Consider the following 19,065-nt stretch of genomic DNA (forward strand, 5'->3'; position numbering starts at 1 on the left):
TGCAGTGGACTGCAGTGTTGTCACACTAAGCGAGGCTGGACAGAAGCTTCTGCAGGCGCTGTGAGTCAGTCTGAATTCCCTGCTGTTGCCTGGTTCAGTCATATTCAAGTTTTGAGTTGCAGCCTTCACGGAAATAAACACGAGCCCATTGTGTTTGACTGTGCTGGAGGTGTATTATATTCAGGGGCAATTACCTTTTCAATAAAACCGGTCCGTGCGGCCAACCAACAATAAAAATCCAACACTTCCTGTTCACATTCCTCATTAGTCCAACAAAGACAGAAGGAACTGCCTCAAAATGCTTCTTTTTTTGTGGACGTGTGGTACTGTGAAGTACTAATTACTCTTCTAATGTACAGTATACAGCAGTTACAGCACTCTCAGCTTGGTGTTTCAGGGATCAATCCCGTTAGGGAGCAAGGCTTACAGCTACTAATGAAACAAAGCCTTAGGAAATGAGGACCATGGAGGAGCAGATTTTCACCCTTAAAAACCCCATCTTTAATGACCAACCTCAGAAATGCTATTGTTGCTCCAAAAGCAAGATTTGATATATTTACATCGTGCCACTTCTGCGACTCTTTGCTGTCATGACTTCTCTCATGCTATGAGTTGCCTTTGCCATGATTTCCACCAGAGCCCTGAGAGCTAGTTTCATCGTTAACTTTCTGAACTCATAAGTTACCTCACACTGTGCAATATTTTCTATTTCCTGTCCATAATGTCCCAATATTCCTTACCTATCTATGTATAATTCTCTTCCATTTTTATCCTCCCATTCACTCTTTTCTTATAGTGTATATATATATACACACATATATATATATATATATATATATATATATATATATATATATATATATATATATATATATATATATACACATATATATACATATATATATATATATATATATACACACATATATATACATATATATATATATACATATATATATATATATATATATATATATATATATATACATATATATATATATATATATATATATATATATATATATATATATATATACACACATATATATATTTATGTTTACTTTTTTTGTTCATTTTTGTTGTTTACAGTACTTGCTTATATAGTCTTGCATTTGTGCACTTTGACGGAGCTGCTTCCTTATTTCATTGTATAAGTATAATGATAATAAAGGCTTTCTATTTCTATTTCTATTTCTACTGATGTGTGACATCATACTATGAAGTGATACACAGCTGTGAAAGGTGACTAGGATGTAACTTGGAGTGGTTTTTGTCCACGGTAAAAGGAGTAGGAATCAGGTTTTTCTTTAAACTAAACTGAAACGGATAGTTTAAAACAAAAAGCTGCTTTCAGTCCGTGCGTGTGCTGCTTAAATAGCGCAGCACATGCACAGACTAATCCGCGACAGCAGCTTTGTTATATTTCAATAGTGCAATGTTCTAACATAAGAGAAAAAAACTGTCAAACAGCAGAGAGGGGAATGAAACAAACGGGATGTGGTGAAGTCTCATCATTCCTATTCTATAATGTCCTGTTAATAATCTTGCAAACCTCTGGCTGTGCTCCTGAGCCTCAGGGATGAAACTCTGGCCTGAAACTGCAGCCTGCACTTAAAATGACAATGAATCATTCACTTCACAAAGTCAAAATACAATCTGAACGCTGAGTCAAGAAGCTATAGACTATATCCAGGGCCTTCTCCTCCTTCACAGATCATGAGGCATAAAGCGACATATTCATCTTATGGATCCAAAGAATGTAGCTACTCCAATCCCAACCTTAGAGATGACTTTTTTTCAGTAAAAAACATTCTGAATCACTGACTGCACTCGTCGTTGCTGCTCTCAAGGCCGACATATTTATTCCCTATGAGACAGAACTGCTATAGCTCTGCTTTCCATCTTTGCCAGAGTTATTCATATAAACTGCCTTAACCCACTGTGAGAAAAAAACAACAATAAAGTCTTCCGAATCCCGACAATTGTCTGGAAAACTTCCTAGTGTGGGCAAGATGCAAGGTACATCACAAACAACCCCCTCACACTCACCAGTGCAGTCAGTTTACTGCAGAAACACCAACATACACTGAGCATCAGTACTCCAGTTGTAAAAAAAAAAATCAGGGGGGTGGTGGATTTTATCATATGGGGACAGATACTTTGTGCTGATTACAAATAATATAATATATTACAAATAATAGCAGTGACCAAAACACCTGCAGAAATACTGCAGGAATGACATAGCAGCAGTTAAATGCAGCCTTCTGTAAGCTTTAAATATCCACTGGGCTTACATCAAATACATCATAACACAACAATAAAGAACAGTTTTCTGAACTTATCAATATGACTCTGTCCTTCACAGGATAAGTAACATGGATCACTGCAAAAACTCACAATCTTAACAAGAATATTTGTCTTATTTCCAGATAAAATGTCTCTTTTTAGTAAAATAATCTCATTACACTTAAAACAAGACTCATCACTGGAAAAAAACAACCATTTTCACCTGTTTCAAGTAGATTTTCATTTGAAATAATTAAAAAAATCTGCCAGTGGAACAAGATTTTTTTTGCTTGTAATAAGAAGATAAATCTTGTCCCACTGGCAGATTTTCCTACTTATTTCAAGTGAAAATTTACTTGAAACAGGTGATAATTGTCAAATAAGTTATTTTTCTGGTGATGACTCTAAATGTTGAAATAGCAGTAAAACCACATTCATTGATGAAATGACATAAGGGATGGAAAGGAGTGATGGCAGTTTTACAGGGGGGATGATTTGGACCGTTTTTATTTCAGGGGGGATGCCATCCCCCCTCATCCCCCCCTCAACTCGAGTACTGCTGAGCATAGATACATTTGCTACATAGATAATAATGCTTAACATAAGTCTGGGATGCTGGAGTTTCCCGGGAAATAAATCAGTGCTGGCATGGGGAGCAAACCAACTCCACTGAGCAACAGAGAGGCTTCAGATGGATCCAGAGTGTGCTGCCTGACTGGCTTCATGTTTGTGATAAATAAGTAAAGAGAAATACAGAAAATCCTGCAGTTTTATTAGTCATTTTAAATGATGCTTTACATGGTGAAGTCTTAAGGGAAATTTCTTTTTAAAGTGACTTGTACATCCATATTTCAACAACTTGGGACACATTAAACAAAGCTGCTCTGATAAAATCACTTCTCTTCTGTCACGGCCTTACTCCTCTTTCATTTACTTTTTAAACAGAAGCGACCAATAAAAGGCAGCTGAATGCTTTTGTCTTCACTCTTGCGTAACTTCATGACTCAATAACAGAAACACAGCAGCAAGGAAACAGAAAGCAAAAAAATCTTAAATTAATAAAGTTGTTTCTGGCCACTGAGTATGTTTACAGCCGTCACCAACCATGATTCACTCGTGTCAAGCACTGCGGCTCAAATCCTGCACGCTAAACAACCGGAGCAATCAAGAGGTCGTGGCACAGCTACAAAGAGTATGGGAACTTAAATCTGTGTCTCTCGTAGAGGTGGGTGCAATTCATCGATGTGTCAATGCATCGCGATGCGTCACATGACGATTTGGAATCGATTAATTAAAAAAAAACTTTTTTTTTTAGTTTTTTTTTTTTTAAGTTATCCTATCTATATTCCAGACTGAATAAGCTGCCGAATCATTTCATTTTCAAGAATGCACATTTCTTATTGTTCACTTGAAATATGGCAGATATGTTTACACTAAATTAATTTGATGGAAGTACATATCTTGTTTACTTGAATTAATTAACTCATTAAATCCAGGGCTTGACCGTTTTCAGTGTTTTCCACCAATAGAGGGCGCTCTCATGCAAGTGAAGCTTTCCCTGGTCAAAGTTAAATAAGTCAAAGAGCAAATGTTTACATAGTCATAAAATAAATTATTTTGTGTCTTTGAAAAATACATGTCAAATGTTCAAAAAACCTTGTTATTTACTTAATGAGTGTTGTTAGAGGAACTGAGTTAATTGATTGGCTATTTATTTACAAATGTAGCCACAGATGAAGACAAAATCAATCTTGTATGGAAAAAAGCATTAAAAATCACAATAATCGAATCGAAAATCGTTATAATCGAAGAATCGAAGCTCCAATAATCGAAATCGAATCGAATCGTGAGGTACCCTTGTTTGCACACCCCTAGTCTCTCGTCATCTCACACACGTGTCGTGCATTGTGTTTGAACATGCATGCAGTCCCCTTACGCTTGTCGGCTTTCAGGTTGATCCTGCAGCGTTCCGCTCCAACAGCATTGTTCACCTCACAAAGGTAGGCACCAGCAAAGCTCTGTGAGTGGTTGCTGATTTTCAGCTCCCCGGTTGCGCCGTCTGAGAGAGCGTGCACATTCATTTAAGCCAAACGTACTGTACTTACATTTAAAGCTGCTCAAATGAAAACAAAATTCAAATTTCTTCTGCCACGTGAGAGAAAGTGACACGTTCTTGAGGCTCGTTGTGCTTTGTCTTCTTCACATTCTCACTGGAAAACATGCAGATTAGGATATCTTTACATAGATGTCTGCCTTTTATGTGTGCTTGCAATTTGTGGTGTTCCTGCTGCAAGAGGAAACTGATAAATTCAGTATACCTCGTTTCATGTTATATAAAGACTGAAAATGAAATGAGGAGAAAATGCTAATTATATTTTGGTGAAAATAAAAAAGGAGAGACTGTGCTACACCGCAAGCTAGAAATCTCTGTTACCTTCCTTGTATGTTCTGGATTAATCAACAATAAGCATAGGCACATGTCACCTTCCTCCTCAGCCCCCTACAGCAATACAGACACACTCTTTAATGTGTAGTAACATGATGAAAGCAACAGAGGTCACACTTACTCTGTGTGACACCAGCAGGCATGGGGTCTGCCCTCTCTCTCCTCCACGTGTATTTCAAGGGAGTAGAGCCTTTAGTGGACCGGCAATTAAGAGACAAGGCTTCGCCAACGAGCTGTCCTCCCTCCACCCAGCACTTAGGGGCTGATGGCTTCACTGCAATTATAAAACAAATGACCTGAGGGGGGGGGGGGTTACGACCTTAATATGGAGCCGGAGAGAGCCTCGTAGTTATATGGTGGCTACATGCATTCATGTTCATAGTTCATAACAACACGTCCCGGTCTGTTGTGTGCACGATTTTGGATTTTTTTTTTTTTTTTTTTTTGGGGGGGGGGGGTTATGTGAGTGTGAGCAGGCTTGTGTCTTCAAGGTTGGGTCCTCCCTTCCTCTGTCAGGATGAACACATGCTGTCCATCTGTTCCACTGTGTTTGAACCCTGATGTTTCATCCACTCCTTCAAGAGTGTTACATCTTTCTAAAGGCTGGATTATGGTTCTGCGCTACACCACCGCTGCCGTGACGCCGTCCTGAACCCTCCGGACTTCTCCGTCATTCCATTTCGCCGCGGTGTAGATTTGTCGCAGAACCATAATCCAGCCTTAAAGGAGCTTGAGGCTCCTTTAAAGAAATGAGACTCTCTAGCGCCACCCTTCACCACGACGGCCGTCGGGGGTACTGCAGCCAACAGTGAAGCCGGCACGGGAGAACTGGGAGAACGCGCATGCAGCGTCATGTGACGTCACATCCGCCGGACAGCGCGGGAAATTCGGCCTACGAATTGCAGCACATTTTGCAGCACACAGCCTGTTCAAGGCAACGGAGAGATACACTAGAGGAATCATTCTTTTGGGTTTGGAACGCTTCATCTGACATTATTACTAAAAAACTTAAAACGTATAGGAATTTTTTTCATAAATCCTGCTTCAATCCTGCCTCATGCTTCTTTAAGTGTTAGTGTTCTGGGTTGACTTTTCCTTGCAAATTCTCATCTTGCTATCTTCTCCATCCAAATCCATGGAGGGCAAGATATCAGATAAATAATTCACTGAGGTACCATATACACCTGTGTACTGGTATTAAGTAAGTGTCTTGAACTAGTTTTTGTCTCCATCAAAACAGAACAGTCTGGCCATACAAATGTAATCTTTCAGACACTGACCCTGTACAACAAGTTTGAGCAGAACAATACAAGTACTGGAGCAACATGAACATATGCTATGTGCTCTTCTACTAAATCAACAGTTAATCTCAAACAGTCCCTTCTTGTAGAACAAAAAAAGGATAGGAATTATCTGTGTTAAAAAAACACAGGTCTGAGCAGTTAAACCTCCATCAGGCCAAGAAATACCTCCTGAATCTCACTGCTGAGGCGCGCTGGAATATCAAAGCATTTCAGGAAGTCTCTATCAATGGCCTATGTAAATTGATTGCCCTGCGGTGGACGTGCGACCCTTCCAGGGTGTACCTGGCCTTTTGCCTGAATAGACAAGGGATAGGCTCCATCAGATCCCTGTGGCCCTTAGGAATAAGCAGGTAAAGATAATGGAAAGGTGTGAATTAATCAGAAAAGCTATTGCTTGTTTCAGTTTTCACAGTTCTAGTTCTCAGATAATTGGGGCGTCTTCCAGGCCGTAACTAAGAGACCAAGAGGTCATTTGCTGCTTGCATTTGTACTCTGCCCTGTTCCTGTAGCCTTACTCCTCTGTAACTGTCCTCCCTTGGAGATCAGGCCAAAATAAATGACCTCTAAAATGAATCTATGCGGGATGGAAGTGTGTTTCTCTCCTGCAGTGCAGGTTGGCATCAAATGGGTCCTTTTACCCACGTCAGAAAGGACATTTAGCAGACACGTCACAGACGCGTAAAAAAGCTGAGCTGGAGGGTCCAACCCAGATAAAATGCCCCCTAGATTAGACAGCTCTTCCTGCCATAGTACTTTGCTACAGAAAATATTGTTGTGTACCTGCTCTATGTTATTCTTACTGTTCTTTCACTCTCCATTCTGATTTTGAACTGGGACCGTAACTACAAACACATGACAATACTCGATGTTGACAGGAATCTTCTGACTTGCTCTTGGTTGATAGTGTGAACATGCTGCACGTTTGTCTCTCACCTAAAGACACCAATTCAAACAAAGTCTCACCTCACCTTCTCTCTAGACTCCATCTTCAACCCATCTAGGGTTTAATTAAAACTGAGAGTTTATCCCAATGATCAAATTAGTACTGACCGGTTGACAAATTCTTGCATGAAATGTCTTCAAACAGAATCGAGTAAAATTAATATTACATGCCATTTTTTTTTGCAACTTTCCTTTCATTCTGCTTTGATTTAGTGCAGGAACAATAAAAAGCTTGTGAATTTCCACATTCGGCGATAAAAAATTAATCAAAAAACAGTTCATGTAGGAGCTTTAACTCAATTATATCAGACACAAAGCACTAACTGAATTGAAATGAATGACTGGGTTTATTCAACTTTTTACTATGTAAGAGCTACAAAGTAGCAGGGTGCCACGTGGGACAGGACTACAATCAGCCGCCCGTGAACGTGGCTGAAAAATCATTCATGGTATAATATTAGAATATGAGTGATATGCAATAAGGGATTTCATATTGAGGTGGCGATATGAACTGCCATATATTTAAATACACATGTATGTGGCATTAATGTCAATTTTGTTTGCTCAGATGATGAATAGTCTATACCAGGGGTCGGCAACCCGCGGCTCCAGAACCGCATGCGGCTCTTTAGCGCCGCCCTAGTGGCTCCCTGGAGCTTTTTCAAAAATGTTTGACCTTTTTTTTCTTCTTTTTTTTTTTTTCTTTTTTTCTTCTTTTTTCTTTTTTTCTCTTTTTTTCTCTTTTTTCCTTTTTTCTTTTCTTTTTTCCTTTTCTTCTTTTTTTCCTTTTTTTCTCTTTTTTTCTTCCTTTTTCCTTTCCTTTTTAATCTCGACATTTCGACTTTTTTCTGGAAATTTTGACTTTTTTCTCAACATTTCAACTTTTTTCTCAACATTTCAACTTTTTTCTCAAGATTGTACTTCAACATTAATCTCGACATTTCAACCTTTTTCTCGAAATTTCGACTTTTTTCTTGACATTTCGACTTTTTTCTCGACATTTCAACTTTTTCCCCAAGTGCATAATTAAAAAAATAAATCTTCCCCCAGTTCTAACTAATATAGAAACATGCAGCATGTGTCATCTTCATTCTAAGGCTGATACAAGACTTTTCATTAAAAAAAAAAAAAAAAAAATTCTACTTCCGGACACAGTGGTGGTAGATAAGTAGTAATAACATAATATCTGTACCTAAAAATTGTGTATAGAAAAATGCACATTTGTTATATTATGCAAATAAAATGCATTGATGAACAGCTTGAATGACATGGATCACACACTGTTACTGTTACTGTCTTGCTGTAACTGTACACACAGATGAACTTGCTGTCTAACCTCTCTCTAACTGTACACCTGTCAAAAGAGACAGGCATCAACCATGCAGCCAAGCGACAGGTGTTAGCCCCAGCGTTAGCCCCAGCGCCCCAGTCTTACCCATTACCACCAGTGACATCTTGCGGGTGTCCACCCCGGGAGACTTCTTCACTTTACACCGGTAGGTAGCACTTTGAGGAGGTGACAGCTGAGAAATGGAGAGAGACGCGTCACCCTTTGAAGGGTCACCTGCGGCAAAGCTGAGCCTCTCCGCAAACACGTGGTTGCCGTGGTAGTACCGAGTGCCACTGGTGTACGACATAATCTGTTGCAAAAATGAGAATAAGTAAAGCAGAATTCCACAAATGACTCTGGCACCAAAATATGTTAGCAGAAAAAAAACCAACAGCACAGCTGCTGAGAAACACAAACTAAATGTGATGTAAATAGACCCCCCTCAGTGAAAGACTGAGAATAATCCCCCAAATCTGGAGTGCTGACAGAACTTTTTTTTTTTTCTTCCAAATCTCTCGAAGCTTATTGTTTTATTTTAACTGTGCAGTCCAGTGTCTGTGTCCACACTGGCCTTTTTCCAGCAGCAGCAGGGAGCAAATGAAACTAATAAATAAATAAAAAATGGTGTGCACTCAGTGTGCATGTTTTGCCTGCACTGCAAAGACCCATGAAGCTAGAAACTAGCTGGAGAAGAAAGCAATTACACAAACCAACATTTTTCTTAATTAGGAGACACCCACTGAGGGAGCTCTGCAGCTTGTCTGAGGTCAGTAACTAAACACAAAAATGACGACTAAAGGGTGTCGGTCTCGTGTGGATGACTTTTTTTCGCTCCGTTTTCTCAAATTGACCACTTTCTGTTCATTAACATAAGAACTTTGCCAAATCATGATTTTTAGATTTGTGTGCATGGCAGTTTGGCAGTTTGGTAAAACAAGTGAATATAAAGTATCTCGTCCCTGACTGTATTCTTCCTGCCCTGTAGCTGTGAGTAGTTTAAAGATAATGTTGCACAGTTGTAGTTCTATTTATAGTTGATTTTATTAAATGTTGAATGTATCTTTGCTTATACAGCACTTTGGTCACTTTGGTTTTTAATAATACTGTAAACCCTTTCTTAAAGGAGCTTGACTCTGGATTGTGGCAAGATTTATGAAAAAAATCCGTATACATTTTAAGTTTTCTAGTAATAATGTCAGATGAAGCGTTCCAAACCCAAAAGAATGAGCCCTCTAGTGTATCTCTCCTTTGCCTTGAACAGGCTGTGTGCTGCAAAATGTGCTGCAATTCGGCCGCCGAATTTCCCGCGCTGTCCTGCGGATGTGACGTCACATGACGCTGCATGTGCGTTCTCCCCGTTCTCCCGTGCCGGCTTCACTGTTGGCTGCAGTACCCCCAACGGCCGTCGTGGTGAAGGGTGGCGCTAGAGAGTCTCATTTCTTAAAAGGAGCCTCAAGCTCCTTTAACTTGAATTAAGATTCAGGTCCTCCATAAGCATACTCAGTGCAGAACATTTTCATTCATTGATATTTTTTTAAGAGCATGCTGTACCAAACCATCAAGTTTATTTGAATGAGAGCATAGAATAGTGTAATAAATAATTATGATTATTTTGTAATCCATGCTTACCGCATGCTATATTTATACTGCAGTATAATCTGGCAGTTCTTCTTACCATTTGGTCTTTCTTTGTGGTGTCTGGACTGACAACTGACCATTCGATGTCAAGTTCTCCAGCATCAAAAGGCTCAGGTGTGTAGCTGCAGCCCAAAGTCACACTCTCCCCCATAGCCTTCAGGACGGTCTGAGACCCCACCGATGTCACTTTCATCCCTTCTGTAAATGTCTCTGACAACATTCTTGAAGTTACTTGCAGGAACATCTGTAGTTTATTTTTCAATGCTTTTAATTGTTAGCGATAAATACAGTTCAATCCTTTACATTAACTGAGCCGCTGCTGACTGTTTCCTTCACTCAGTTTCATAAAAATGAATCAGCAGTGGCTATAAAATAAAGAGAAAAAAGCAGCAGCCAAACCAGGAGCAAAAATGAGAGTAAGAGCGTCTTAAGACTAATTTCATCCTAGTATTTCTAATATGAATAAGCGTCATGCCAAGAAAAAATAGACTCGGGGTATATACTGTACAGTACATGAATGGGTCTCTTAGCAAGACAAATTAAAGACAATGAGCTGGATTTACTAGATAAGGCCTTTTACAATATGTTCATCTCAACAACAGAGACAATTTTATGTAGTTTACAATTGTTTTCCTCATTAATTTGAATCCTCAAAAAAAGTAAAATAATGGTAAAGAGAAAAAAAAAACATTTTCTTCTCCAGCATTGATTGTACAGATACACTTCTTCCAAATGTGTTATTTTTTTTTTAATAAAAATGATCCAAGAGCATGCTTAAATAAATACTAAATTGCCTTTCAGGTGAGTGGGATGCAGAAACCAAGCACTAATTGTGCTTTTCATGGGTTAGAGTGTATTTTTCTTGGTCTTATTTTAACATTTTCTGTAATGTTTTTATTCTACCTTGAACAGTGATGGTCTGTCTTAATGTGCACAAAAAGAAGTAACCGGTAAGAGAAGCTTTTTACTAGGTTTGAGATGTGCCACTCGTTGTGTCAGCAGCCACACCCTGAAGGAAAAAAACATCAGCTGATATCCTGAAAACAACAGGGAGCACCAATCATCTGGGAACATAATCCCAAAGCCTCTCTGGACAAGCTGTAACTGCCATGGCAACGTGGGGAAGCTCAAACCACTAAGGCCTATACATCTCCCGGCAGATTACAGACAGGAAACTCACAATAAATAAAGGGCAGTGTCAAATCAAAAGATAAATCAGCTCATACTTTTCATGTACTGTATGCTCATATGGATTCATGTGCGTGTGAGTGTGTGCTGCCGTACCTGTGCTGAAGAGTGCTGCTGCACAAAACACCATGAAGAGAAAACAGGCCGGGCAGCGAAGGCTCAAATCAAAGTAACCTGGTCTCAACATTCTGGTCCAGAGTGAAATAAAACAGTTTGCACAATCTTAACCCATAAGTCATGTTTAATACACAACCAGCATATCTGATCCGTATACAGGTAAAGTAATGGGTTCATACTGATATTACCTGAATGCTGCAACTACATCCAAACACTGTCCAAGGATTATAGAGGAACATCCGTGAGTCCCTCCTGCTTCTCACAAAGCTCCTCCTTTACTTTTACCTCATTAACATAAAACAAAAAAAAAGTGGACGCTGGCTCCACCAGTTTTACCTGTTTACTGGGGGTGGACTTTATGAAGCCATTCAGCTGTTAATAAGGTTTTAACAACCCTTTAATCCTCCAATACTACTACAGCTCTATCAGCAAAATAATGTATCTAGTAAAAGAAGAGAAAAGGTGCCTATTAAAACAAGGATTCTCACACATGAATAACAATGCCAAGTGAAACTCAAGATGCAAAAAAATCTTCATGTGGGTTTTGTCACACTCAAGCATTTAAGCATTTACTGTAGAGTTCAGTTCTTTGAATGACGAGTTAAAAAGAGCTACTTGTTTAACTGATTGGACTTTGGTGGGAGAAAGGCTTTAAAGAATGCTCTTCCTTTTTCAGGATTGATAAAATGTTAGAGCAGAAATGTACAATTTAATTTCAAGTATCATTCTGACAGAAATGTTGAAAAACAAGTTATTCTACTCTATATTAATATGCATACATGCGCCTGCTAGTTTACTAACCATACTTCTCGGCAACAGCAATAAAAATGAATATTCAAAACTGTGGAAGTTTGCATTGTTTTCTTCTTATTGCTTTGATTTAAAAATGTAATGCTTACCTGCCTTTGTTCATAAACATTTCCACAACCTCTTTTCTGTAGGTTACAGGCTCACATGTTCATATAGTCCACCTTTATATAACATGTTCAGACTGTGCAGGATGAATATCATAGCATTTTTTTAAAACTGTAATACTTAGTTGAGTGCCTTGTCAGTGTTAAGACTTTCTGCAAACATGCAAACTTCTTCAGATCCCTCCAGAGATGTTCAGTGTGGTTCACATCAGACAACTGTGATGACCACTGCAGTATCTTCTACGCCCTCTATTGAAACCAAGCACTGGTGGACTTATAGGCAAAATATGCTTGGGGTCATTATCCTGTTGGTAGGGCCAGTGATGCCCAAGTTTCAGCTTCCTCACAGACAGCATGACTTTTTCTCCGAGAAGTTCTTGACACTTGATTGAGTTGGTCTTGCACACTGTCAGAGGAAGCAAAGCATCCCCAGAGCATCACTGACCCTCCGCCATGCCTTATGGGCATACTCCCCAAAACATACTGCTGATCCATAGGCTGGAAATGTTCCACTTTTGTTTTGTTGCACCATAGAACAGAATAAAAACACCTCTTTGGTTTATTTATATAGCTTTTCTTGTGCTTTTGGCTCAGTATTGGTGTGTCTTGGAGTTTGGGCATGGAGCCCTTCAGTGTTAAGTATGTGGAAACTGAAACCTTATGCGCTTTTCAACTAGTACCTTCTCAGCCCGACTTGACTCACTTCTACTCGGTTTGGTTCTACTTTTTCTGTAACTATTCTGCCGAGGTTCTAAGCTGCTGAGTCAGCGGTATCTGACGTCATCACACTACACGCCACCGATTGGTCGGGGGGTTGGCCCAATCGAGTACGTCAGTCACAGCAGCTTCGCTCCAACCCCGCTTACTTCTGATCTGGGTATTGAAAAGAAACGAGGGCAAGTCGAGTGGAGACGAGGCGTGGCGAGTAGAATCGGGCTGAGTAGGTACTAGTATAAAAGCGCCATTAGTGCCATTAGTGTCTGCTGCACCAGGTCTTGCTGCAGGTCTTGTCCAGTCACTCAAGGATTTTTTACCCCCTGCCTCCTCAGGACTCTGGTAATTGCTTCCAGCCACCTTTCCTTTAACGTTCTTTAAAAAAAATCTTTATCCTGTTTGTGCAAAGCAATGATCTCTTCTCAGACCCTATTGAACAATTACCCTGAATTAGCCATACCTCTACTGTACAATCAAATGTAAAAGGTCCAGGTATTTGACATCTTCTATCTCAAGCACACTTGATGCATCTGACTCATTCTATGAGCGGGTGTCATTGCAAACTAGCAATTTTCTTTCTTTTTTTCTTTTTTTAAAGAACTATACAAATAAATGCAACTTAAATCAAGAAGGTATATTTTCCCACCTTAGGCATCAATTACTTATTAATAAGACCCATTAAATTCAGACTCGAGACTCATTCGTGCACCACCCCATCATGGACAATATGTGCACAATATGAGTAATAATACATTAAGTAATGACCTTTTTAAAATTATAGTTTTACTACCAACTTAAGTAAACCAAGTTAGTCTGAATTAACTAAACAGTCGTGTTAACTCAGTAAAATCTAGGAAACCTATTGCACTAAAATAAATCAAGTAAGCAGAACAAAGAATGATACATTTGCAGGCTTATTTTATTATTAGAACAAAATGCAAATCTGTGCATCTTAAACCTATGCCGTCTGTGGAAATAATTGAAATTATACAATAACGCAAATAACCTATAAATAACAAATAAAGCCTTGTAAAAAAAAAAAGAAAATTAGGTTACCTACCTAAATTAGGTCTACAGCATCATCATGACTAACCTGCATTATAATTTAATTGTACATTACAATTCATTTATATATTACCATGAGCCAAGTAGATAGACTCACTTCAGTCACTTTTCTCTCTTCTTTTCACTTCTTTACATTTCTCGTTCCCTGTCACTGTTGCTGTCACAAGAGAACCAGCTGTTTCCAGTGTCTCTATTCCATTTCTGGTAAAACTGAATAAAACTCAATATGTCGGTTCGGCGCCGTGGTCCGCGTGTTAGTGAGCTACTATCAGGAAAAAAGTAAGCTTTGTGCATATAGCACATGAGCGCTACACTTCATCTGGTCATTTGCCTGCCATAACATTTAAAATTTGTCATTCTGACTACATTTACTGTAACATTTGCTGCTTTCATGGTAAATGCTTTAACACAGAGCTGGCATGTGTGCGATACGTTGCAGCTGCACACATAGCCTCTTTTTTTTGTAATTTTGCCTTAAAATAGCATTTGCATCATGACCACATAATTTCTGTATTAAACGGGACCTATTAAGGCATCTAATACCTATTTTAAACAGGCCTTGCATGTCTTAAAAACAAGCTCTTGATTGTTTTTGCTAAATAAATGAGAAATTCAGCCTCTGAGCCATGTCTTTATCTTCCCATTCTCTAATCTCATTATCTATGCAGGATTCTGAGTGGGCGGGGCTATGATAATGAGGCACTGTGCTGATTGGCTGCCTGAATGACGCGATACACTGCTACGGAAAAATGGCGGAAGCTCCGGCCGGCGGAGTTAGTGGTGGGTGTGGTTTCACGCATCGGAGGCCAACCTATGTAAATCGCATTTTGCATGTAACGACGGGAGCAGAATCTGAACAGCTCGTAGATCCACATCACACTGGACGGCTCATCCGGGCGGCTGTACAGACACTGCAGAATTTGGTTGCTTTCCTCCTTCTCTGAGTTGGCAGGCTGAGGGGAGACCACTTTATAAATGTTAAAGCAAGAGAAAACGTGTTTTTCATAATAGGTCCCCTTTAAAGTTAAGAGTATAAATTATCGTGTGAATGACATAATAATAACGGTTTTAGTCGGCTGTTTTGACTAATGTTAACAGAGATTTGTGTAATACATATGCCCAGAAAAAAACCCTGCTAAAAATTCAGTTTTAAATAATAAAATTATAACTGACAATTGACATTGAAAAAGACTTTGAATAACTTACCAAGAGACCCAGAAAATGTCTCTTGAGACTTCTCCTCTAACTGCTCCACTGAGCATGTGCACTGCTGAGCTTCAGCGTTCACTCCAGGAATAGAAATCCAGTTTACTCAGATGAACTTAGTTTCTAAACGTCGTTGAGGAAAATTGAGTACTTTAGGGGTGTCGGACTCCAGTCCTCGAGGGCCGGTGTCCCTGCAGGTTTTAGATGTTTCCCTGCTTCAATGCACCATGATACAAGGAGCTGTGTCATCAACAGAGCTATCCAGACTTTGATGACAAGCTGGTGACGATGATTAATTAGAATCAGGTGTGTTGCAGGGAAACATCTAAAACATGCAGGACACCGGCCCTTCTGGGATTCAGTTTGACACCTGAATCAACAGGAAGAACAGAAAAGGAGAGTATACTTTTAGGATTTAAGTAAGCACAGATATTACCTTAGTAAAATGTTTTGTGATAAAACATGTCAACTAAAAAAGATTTATTTTAATTTTCAGATTTTTTATCTTAAAATGTGAATTTGACACATGAAGTGCATCACTTTTTAAGCAAAAATACAATTTAACGTCAAATGTTTTGAAGCCTTTCACTGTCTTTGCCTTTATTTTATTTTTTTAGAAAATGATGGGGTTGTAGTGCAGGTGGTGGTCTGTCAGTCTGATGATTTTTAGTTTTTAGTTTTTGTTATAAACCTTTTAGTCTAGATGGAAAGGGGGGTCCACGCGCACCCCCCGGATTTTTTTATGCCACCTGATTTTTTTTAATCCTTTAAATGTCTAGTTTCAGAATTTGGTCAGTGCCAAGATCAACTAATGTCTGAAAGGCTTCGTTTTCACACTTAATTGCATCTAACTCCAGACCAGAAAATTGAAATTTGAGATTGGCAAAGTAGCATATCCTATCATACATACAAGCCACGGAGACTAATAAACACATTTATTTTTGCTGCAACCACCGAGCAATGACCAAAACAACCTAGCAACCACCTATCAACAACTTTCAAGACCCTAACTACCCTAGCAACCACCCTAGCAACCACACCTAAAAGAACTTAAAACCTCCTTGGTCTAGAAGGAAAATGGGTTTCAAGGGTAACCCCTATTATTTATGTCATCTACTTTTTGTTATCATCAAAGTGTCTTCTTTCAGAATTTGTCAGGTGCCAACCTGAAATCATCTCCCAAAGGCTTTATTTTTTATCCTTGTACTGCGAACCCCGACCAGAAAACTCTAAACACCGACATAGTATGTGGTGCAACTTTTGTCCTAAACAACTTACAGAGACAAATTAATACATTTTCCAAGCCAACTCTGATAGGCCATCACGTAGCAACCACCTTTAAGACCCTAGCAACCACCCTAGCAACCGCCTCTGTAAGTTGTTTAGGACAAAAGTTACACCACATTGTAGAGACAAATGAATATATTTACCCAGGCAACTCTGTTAAAATGAACACAATAAAATAATTGTTTATTACATTTGACTACACACTGACTGTTTAAAACAAAAATTGTAAATAAAAAGGCAAAAAATGTGTGTAGGATGCAGTTAACTTGTGACTAATCGTCAAATTCGCCATCACTGAGGAGATCTTCTATCTCTATTTCTTCCATTTCTAAGTCTTCATCATTCTTATACTCGTTGTCCTCTTCATCACCAGATATATACATATGTGTGTATATATATATATATATATATATATATATATATATATATATATATATATATATATATATATATATATATATATACACACACACCAGACAGCAATAGCTCCAAGCTTGATGTAATCAAGAGCACCAGGATGGGTGAGTTGAATATTTGTGAGAAAGGCCTCAAACCAGTTCAGGTACCTATGAAAAATGAATCGTTTAAAGATCAACTTAGTAAGCAATTACAAGTTTGTCACTTATTTTTACATTAAGTAATAAAAGAATAAGTTAAAATAGATTATTAATAGATTACCTGGAGTAATTGTGGCCATCATACGCGAAGAAGAGATCCGCCATGGCGCCATTACAGTGATGGAAGAGCTCGAAGTTGTTGGTTTTCACAGCAACATCCATCATGAAGACCAGCCTCGCATGATCCATCACGGAGAGCCAGAACATTCCTGTTTTACCCAGATGTCCTCTGCGTACCTTGTCTTGGTATTGTTGGTACTGACCGATCAGGTTTAGGAGTGAGGGATCCTTCAGAGTGGTGTCAAGGTTCTCCGAAGAGCAGCAGTGGATGAGGTTGATCAGGGTCTCATGTGGGATGTCTGGCTTCTCGTCATCTAGGAAGACATCGAAGAGCAGCCGTTCAAGTGCTTCTGTGACTGCCTTCAGACTAAAGGGAGCCTTGGCATATGATTTCCCACTTAGGATGTGTTTCAGGCAACCACTGGTTGCGAGGCCTGCCTCAATGAGGATCTCTGCATAGCCAGCTCCAAGACACTTATGGCCAGTGAGCCTGCCCATGTAATTCATGGCTGTATGGAACTTGCCAATAAGGACGACATGCCTACTGAATTCCTCCTCATATTTCCATACTATAGGATAGGCCTTCATCACCACTCCTAGGTCAAATGTGTTGATCGTGTATGGCTGTCCAACCTCCTCGGTTGCTGCCTCAGACCTCTTGAGGATCTCATACACCACTGCGTTGTCTGTTATAGGCTGGTCGATGGGCGTGTAGAAGTCGATAGTAGATTTCCATTTTCCAACCAGTGGTTGCCTGAAACACATCCTAAGTGGGAAATCATATGCCAAGGCTCCCTTTAGTCTGAAGGCAGTCACAGAAGCACTTGAACGGCTGCTCTTCGATGTCTTCCTAGATGACGAGAAGCCAGACATCCCACATGAGACCCTAATCAACCTCATCCACTGCTGCTCTTCGGAGAACCTTGACACCGCTCTGAAGGATCCCTCACTCCTAAACCTGATCGGTCAGTACCAACAATACCAAGACAAGGTACGCAGAGGACATCTGGGTAAAACAGGAATGTTCTGGCTCTCCGTGATGGATCATGCGAGGCTGGTCTTCATGATGGATGTTGCTGTGAAAACCAACAACTTCGAGCTCTTCCATCACTGTAATGGCGCCATGGCGGATCTCTTCTTCGCGTATGATGGCCACAATTACTCCAGGTAATCTATTAATAATCTATTTTAACTTATTCTTTTATTACTTAATGTAAAAATAAGTGACAAACTTGTAATTGCTTACTAAGTTGATCTTTAAACGATTCATTTTTCATAGGTACCTGAACTGGTTTGAGGCCTTTCTCACAAATATTCAACTCACCCATCCTGGTGCTCTTGATTACATCAAGCTTGGAGCTATTGCTGTCTGGTGTGTATATATATATATATATATATATATATATATATATATATATATATATATATACACACATATGTATATATCTGGTGATGAAGAGGACAACGAGTATAAGAATGATGAAGACTTAGAAATGGAAGAAATAGAGATAGAAGATCTCCTCAGTGATGGCGAATTTGACGATTAGTCACAAGTTAACTGCATCCTACACACATTTTTTGCCTTTTTATTTACAATTTTTGTTTTAAACAGTCAGTGTGTAGTCAAATGTAATAAACAATTATTTTATTGTGTTCATTTTAACAGAGTTGCCTGGGTAAATATATTCATTTGTCTCTACAATGTGGTGTAACTTTTGTCCTAAACAACTTACAGAGGCGGTTGCTAGGGTGGTTGCTAGGGTCTTAAAGGTGGTTGCTACGTGATGGCCTATCAGAGTTGGCTTGGAAAATGTATTAATTTGTCTCTGTAAGTTGTTTAGGACAAAAGTTGCACCACATACTATGTCGGTGTTTAGAGTTTTCTGGTCGGGGTTCGCAGTACAAGGATAAAAAATAAAGCCTTTGGGAGATGATTTCAGGTTGGCACCTG

At 39.2% G+C, this 19,065-nt stretch overlaps 1 protein-coding gene across 1 annotated transcript in view; it reads right to left on the reverse strand.

Moving 5' to 3' along the window:
* Positions 1–10,166, reverse strand: part of LOC133454469 (coxsackievirus and adenovirus receptor homolog) — a 15,559-nt gene extending 5,393 nt beyond the window's left edge. The window contains exons 1-4 of the mRNA XM_061733198.1: positions 9,984–10,166; positions 8,414–8,618; positions 4,854–5,006; positions 4,223–4,345 (exon numbers count right to left, since the gene is read on the reverse strand). Of these exons, the coding sequence (XP_061589182.1) occupies positions 4,223–4,345; positions 4,854–5,006; positions 8,414–8,618; positions 9,984–10,166 (664 nt within the window). The remainder of the gene's footprint in view (positions 1–4,222; positions 4,346–4,853; positions 5,007–8,413; positions 8,619–9,983) is intronic.
* Between the last annotated feature and the right edge of the window lie 8,899 nt (positions 10,167–19,065).

The sequence above is a fragment of the Cololabis saira genome, chromosome 11 (genome assembly GCF_033807715.1).
Source record: "Cololabis saira isolate AMF1-May2022 chromosome 11, fColSai1.1, whole genome shotgun sequence".
NCBI classification, from domain to species: Eukaryota; Metazoa; Chordata; class Actinopteri; order Beloniformes; family Belonidae; genus Cololabis; species Cololabis saira.